At 38.6% G+C, this 7127-nt stretch overlaps 1 protein-coding gene across 1 annotated transcript in view; it reads right to left on the bottom strand.

Moving 5' to 3' along the window:
- LOC109373924 (la-related protein 1B-like) overlaps positions 1 to 5643 on the bottom strand; it is a 19668-nt gene extending 14025 nt beyond the window's left edge. Inside the window, exons 1-3 of the mRNA XM_019628221.1 lie at positions 5624 to 5643; positions 3124 to 3314; positions 2571 to 2715 (exon numbers count right to left, since the gene is read on the bottom strand). Coding sequence (XP_019483766.1) covers positions 2571 to 2715; positions 3124 to 3314; positions 5624 to 5643 — 356 coding nt within the window. The remainder of the gene's footprint in view (positions 1 to 2570; positions 2716 to 3123; positions 3315 to 5623) is intronic.
- Positions 5644 to 7127: the final 1484 nt, after the last annotated feature.

Below are 7127 nucleotides of genomic sequence, written 5' to 3' on the forward strand. Positions count from 1 at the left end.
GGCGACTGATCTGCCTTGCCAGAGAAGAGCGCAATGATGGTGCCAACTTGAGCCAGTGAAGCAACGTCCTCCACAACTAGACTGAAGAACAAGACGACAGCAACTTGTCTGTTCCCCTTCCCCCAATTCCCCAGCACTATTCCCATTCCTCCAATTCCCCCAATAAAAATTAAAAAAATCTTAAAAAAAAAAAAAAAGAATTGCTTGCAGTGCAATACAAGTTAAAGTCATCTGCTGAGGAATATGGGGTACAGATAGGCTCAGGAGCATCCCTCACATGAGGAAGTCAATTAGAGGTTAGCGAAAAAATTACAGATGACAAAATATCAGAAATGAAGAACTCCTTTAATTGGCTTATCAGCAGGCTGGACATAGATGAGTAAAGAATCAGTCAATTTTGCTATAGGTCAATCAAAATTATCAGAAAAAGAGGAGGAAAAAAGATCAGATCATCCAAGAGCACTGATTTCCCCTCCTTTGGTTCCTTTTTACTCTTTTCATTGTTCTATAATTTGCTAACATATTAATTTTAAATATTTCCAAATATCTAATTAGTAACTGTTTTCAACAAACTTAAAATCAAGAACAAAGCAATGTTTTCCAAGTACAGTACCTGACAGAGGAAGTTCTTGGCCTGTGATCTCTGGAATCCATTACCCAGCCTACATGACACTCTACAGGGGGATTTGTACTATGTCTTGTTTTTCTCTTTCTTGGACTCTAAAACAGAAGAAGTCAAACATTGCAATCACTTCCAGTAGTGTGAACTTCACAAGTAAATTAAAACCCTCTGACTGTAAACCAACTCACATATTTTCATACTGTGGATGACACATTATGAAATCATATGAAGTCATAAAACTCAAACATATCACATGTAAGCTACAAAACTTACAAACAAGGCCCTTGGCTACGTTTCAACACAAGGATTAAAGGAAATACAACTTACTATAATTCTTCATTACACCTCCTCCTGATCATCTTTAATACACTAGCCAATTATAAAGAAGTTATTCCTTAACCTGAGAAATCATCACTATGGTAAAATACCATTTTAAAATAATTCTTACAATCTAAAATTTACCTTTTTTAATGCGACAGAAACTAAAAAGTCTCATTTTGTAATGTTAAAGGGTACAAAACGCAGGCTTTATATTCCTGGTTGTTCTGTGTACCTTAACATCAATGGCTTTTGGTTCTTTAACAACGGGATAAAATCTTGGTGTTTTGTTTGGATCGTGTAACCTGGGTGTTCGAGGTGTTTTGGGTGTCCTCGCAGGATAAATTCTAGGAGATTCTGGAACTGCTGTTGGCAATGAACAGGCCATTGTTGCTGAAGATGTTTCTGAAACAATAAACAGCTTCTGAGTTAATTCATCAGTAAAATCTGCAAAATAAAAAGTTGTTGGGCCGGCCGAGTGGCGCGATGGTTAAGAACTCGCTTGGGATGCCAGAGGGCACTGGTTCGGATCCCACATATGAGGGCCAGTGACACTGCCCTCTACAGCTAAGATGCTGAACAACAGCTCAACCTGGAGCTGGGCTNTGGGCTGCTGTGAGTCGCTGGCGACGGCGTAGGCTGCAGCCCCTGTGGCAGTGGGTTGCCATGGGCTACCGTATGTAGCCAGCAGCCAGCGTGAGCAGCCAGCAACCGCAGTGAGCGGCTGTCCAGAAGCCGGCGACTGATCTGTCTCGCCCAGGAAGAGCGCAATGATGGTGCCAACTTGGGCCAGTGAAGCAACGTTCTCCACAACTAGACTGAAGAACAAAACGACAGCAACTTGTCTGTTTCCCTTCCCCAATTCCCCAGCGCTGTTCCCATACCCCCAATTCCCCAAAAATCTTAAAAAAAATAAATAAATAAAAATAGAACTACTTTATGACCCTGCAATTCCACTTGTATTTATCCAAAGAAATAAAAAACACTAATTTGAAAAGATATCTGCACCCCTATGTTCACTGCATTATTTACTATAGCCAAGATATGGAAGCAACCTAAATGCCTATCAATAGACGACTAGATAAAGAAGATGTGGTACGCATGTATAATGGAAAGTTATTCAGCCATAAAAAAGATTGAAATCTTACCATTTGTGACATGGATAAACCTAGAGGGTATTACCCTAAGTGAAATAAGTCAGACTGAGAAGGATAAATACCATATGATCTCACTTACATGTGAAATCTAAAGAATAAAATTAACAAAACAACTCCAAAAAGAACAGAAACAGACAGATACAGAGAACAAACTAATGGTTACTAGATGGGAGGAGTGCAGGGTAAAAAACATGAAGGGATTAAGAAGTACAAAATTGGTTGTTACAAAATAGTCACGGGAATGTAAAATACAGCATAGGAAATATAGTCAGTAATACTGTATTAACTATGTATGGTACCTGGTAGGTACTAGACTAATTGGGGGATCACTTCATAAATTATATAAATGTCTAACCAATATACTGTACACCTGAAGCTAATATAAAATAACACTGAATGTCAACTGTAATTGAAAAATAAAAAATAAAAATAAAATATTCCCTCCAGTGTAAAAACATGAGAAAATATTTGACCTGTAGTTTTCTTTTGCATCTTCCCAAGCAAGTTGTCTAAATTCCTCATACATTCTTTTATTGAAGTGATCTCTGAGGAAAAAGGACCAGAAACGAAAGAGGGTATTCATTTCTTGGGACTGGCCAATTCCCAAGCGTTTTCTCTCTGGAAAAAGTTAAAACAATACAACATGTTTTACTAAAGGTATTTATCAAAGTCAAAACAGCAGATGTTTTATATAACTTAAAGCTGAAACATATTAATCCTCAAAATGTATTTGGGTTTCTTCTAAATAAAGGACACATACTAATAATCCATTTTCTGACTCACTGTCCAAATTTAAGCATTTGTCAACAGTAACACTATTAGTAGAAATACTAAACTTTATTTCCTAATGTGTCTAAGCTATAAAATACATGAGTAAAGAATATATACAAACACATTTACTTGAGGTAATTATAAGTGTAACAAATAAGAGACTATCTTAACCTGATTATTAAATGTCACAATTTGAACTGTTTCAGAATTATACTTTAATGGTCTGTATAGCTATGTGAAGGACAAGCATCTTACCACTTAGGGATCTTCGACGATACTTGTGATACACGTGTTGGGTGAAGCCATTTTCCTTCAAAAGTTCATGAGAAGGGTGCTGGAACTTTGGGAAGGACTGAGGAGTACATCCAGAACTTCCTACTTGTGCATTTTCTGACGGTGAGGCATTTGAACTGCTGTTTGAGGATGGGTGAAAAAAAGGCTTCAGACTGAAATATCAAGAACCAAGTGTTCAAACCAATTTGTACTATTTGTCCATTATTGAAAGTCTGGGACGTGGAAAAGACATTAGTCCCCCAAACTCTCCTAAGCTAATGACATTCAGGTCTACAACATGCAGGTAAATTCAAAAGTTAACAAAGAATATGGTCACAAATTCCCAAACTAAAACAATAAATAGAAGCAGATAACTGAATAGCTAGTTTATTCCTTTTCCAGATCCATTATGTGTTTATTTTAGATCAGTTCATTTTTTTCTTATGGTACTGGAGCAATTTTCAATCTTCATAAGTAATTGGTTAATGATGTAAACTGAATACATGGAAATAAGGAATAAAATCTGGCACAAAGGCAATAATTATCCCAAAGAGATACCTGCAATTCTGTAAATCAATTCCACTTCTGAAATTTTCATAAGCCTGTCTCTTCCTTTTCATTTTCACTCCATTATTCAAATTTAGGCTTTCCTCTTCTTTCACTTGAACTAACTCCTCTCCCTGTTTTTCCATCTCCCTCCTCTATCTTGCCACCAAAGTGATCTTCCTAAGACATTGATTTAAACTGGTGGTACTCAATGTGTGATCTGTGGATGCTTGAAACGGTTCTCAAGAACCTTTCAGAAAGTCTGCAAGGCCAAAACTATTTTGAAATAATACTAAGATATTGCTTGCCCTTTCACAATGTTAAAATTGGTCCTGAGAATACTAAAACAATGGTGTATAAAACTGCTGATGCAAATTGACACAGAGGCACCAAACTTTACTTACTGGTGATTGTATTATTCACTACTGTGCACTTGCCATTTTTTTAAATGCCAGTTTCAACATATGTCCTTGATGAAGCAAAAAAATTAATGAAATCTCAACCCCTTGAGTACATATCCTATTGTGTATGACAAAATGGGACAGAAGCTTTAGTTTTGCAAAATGAGCAGCTTCTAAAGATTTCACAACAATGTGAATACACTTAACACTACTGAAGTGTACACTAAAAGTGATAAGATAGTAAATTTTATGTTATGTGTTTTTTATCACAGTTAGAAAAACAATGGAAGAGAAGCATAAAACACTTTTGTGGCATATCAAAGTCAATGGCTGTTTTTCTAGACTGAATGTTGAATTCCTGACCTACAATGTAATGGTACTAGGAAGTAAGCAAATCATGAGGGTAGAGCTCTCTTGAGCACCTTAAGTGCCCGTCTTACAAGGAGACGTGAGAAAGCTTGCATCCTCTCTCTGTTCTCCACCATGTGAAAATATAACAAGACAGTCATCTGCAAACTTGGAGGTGTGCCCTCACCAGACACTGGATCTGCTGGCACCTTGATCTTGGAACTGTGAGCAAAAATGTGGTTTAAGCTACCCAGTCTAGGGCTATTTGTTATAGCACTCGAATTAAGCAGTTGTCTTAAGTAAAGGGCTTGTGCGATAAAGTTGTGAGTTGAACTAACTGATTTTTTGAAGGAATACCATTTTTAATAAGAACAACAACCAATAAATTATGGTTATTCAGACTTCGTTTTGTGTTAGACATTTCCTTGAAAATGAACAAAATAAGTCTGTAACGTCAAGGGAAAATTGGAGCTTTCAGGCAAAAATCAGAATTTCGGAAACCTTGTATTTCCCACTAATACCTAAAGTTTTTTTAAAATGAAATCAGTGGTGATCTTTTTTAGGAGTTTGTGTGTGCAAGTCTGTGTGTGTGGTAAAATATATATGATTCTTATAATGTAGAAACTCTGGAAATTAGATTCTCCCTCTTCCCCAGGGCTTGCTGTTTTGGGTTTTTTTTTGTTTTGTTTTATTGCTGTACGGTGTTTCTAAGCTGGGGGTAAGCTAAGGGTAAAAGCTTACAGTCTCCTTAGGTCATTTCTGAACCTGAATATTTCCTTGGGCAGGCACGGTAGTTTTCTAAGTTTCCCTCTATAAGCAGTTGTTTTTGAATGTCCAAAAACAAACAAAAAAATAGGACATTCAGACAGTGAGGAATGAAACAATGGCCACCAGGCTCTGTGTGTCTGCACCTTGCTGATCAGAGGCATTTAGCAGCCAGAACACCACAGAACTCCAATATCTGGAGGACAAGGTTTTTTGTTTTTTTTTTTATAAAGGTTTTTATTGGGGAATTGGGGGATGGGAACAGCACTGGGGAATTTGGGGAAGGGGAACAGACAAGTTGCTGTCCTTTTGTTCTTCAGTCTAGTTGTGGAGGACGTTGCTTCACTGGCCCAAGTTAGCACTATCACTGCGCTCTTCCCAGGCGAGACAGATCAGTCACCAGCTTCTGAACGGCCGCTCACTGCGGCTGCTGGCCGCTCATGTCGGCTGCTCGCTACACAGGGCAGCCCGTGGCAATCCACTGCAGCCTACGCCGTCTCCGGCGACTCACGGCAGCCCAGCTCCAGGTTGAGCTGTTGTTCAGCATCTCAGCTGTAGAGGGCAGTGTCACTGGCCCTCATATGTGGGATCCAAACCAGGGCCCTCTGGCATCCCAAGCCAGCTCTTAACCTATGCTCCACTCGGCCGGCCCAGGACAAGGTCTTTATTGCCCATCTTGGCTCCAGAAATTCACACCAGAAATGTGGGTTCTCAACCTCCTAATTGCCTGTCACAGGGCTGGGGGGTGGAAGATGGGTAGCCGCTACCACACCAAAGGCTTACACTGACCAATATTAACCAAAATTACCAGGAAAGCTTTCGCCTGAGAGCTTTAAATGTTAAAATAAACTCTACAGTTCCAAAATAGTCAGTGCTCACAGTTTCTGCCAGTACAATTATTGTCTAAGAGGAGACACAGATTCCATTTTACTCTGCCATTTTCCCTGACGTTACTCTCTTTAGTAGGTTTTTTATTTTTAATGTGATTTTTTTAAATTGTATATTAAAATATGTCAATATTTAGAAGTCTGCATTACTCAGACTTCTCACTGTAATCTCACTCTCAAGGCATAAAATACATCTCTTACATCTTCATTAACCATTCCACCAAACACAGAGCATTTCATATAGTAGGCATTCAAAAAAATGTTCTATGGAAGGATGAGTAAAAGTTTAACCTGCCTATGAGTTAGTCGTTGTGCACTTAATCACCGAACTGCAGGAAAAACCCCTTTTCCCTATGTGGTTAACTAATATTTCACATGTAAATTTCCTAGGCTAACATCACTTTTGTAACCAAGCAAAACCAGTTGTAATTTGTTTGTCAGGAGTCTCTTGGTAAAGGATATGCCTGCTTTGAAATGTTTTCATAAGATTAGGAACCATTTAAACCAAATAATCAGTGCATATTCATGTCTCCAACATAAACCAGGGAAAAATTAGAGACATTAAGTTATACAGAGTAGTTCTATACTCAATACCATCTGTTCACACAAGGTTACATAACGGCCTCCACATGGGGAAGGCAGTTTCAGTCATATACCAACTATGCCAGGGACTAAGGTTCTGTCATCCATGAATTTACTTTACGAAGAAGACACATATAAAAATTTAAATAATGCATGTAAAACATTTAGCACAGAGCCTAGAGCATTATTGAAAGAATGTGGTGTTAGCTAGCATTAAATAACCTCACTACAATAGCTATACCATCACTGACACACTTACCAAAAAGAACCACAAAAATAAACAACTTTCAACAGAAGTGGCAGGGAGAGATTAGGGAAAGCAGAGATAAAGAACTGCTTGCAGGGCCGGCCGAGTGGCACGCTGGTTAAGAACTGGCTTGGGACGCCAGAGGACCCTGGTTCGGATCCCACATATGAGGGCCAGTGACACTGCCCTCTACAGCTAAGATGCTGAACA

Source organism: Hipposideros armiger, unplaced genomic scaffold (genome assembly GCF_001890085.2).
Source record: "Hipposideros armiger isolate ML-2016 unplaced genomic scaffold, ASM189008v1 scaffold_1, whole genome shotgun sequence".
Taxonomy (NCBI): Eukaryota; Metazoa; Chordata; class Mammalia; order Chiroptera; family Hipposideridae; genus Hipposideros; species Hipposideros armiger.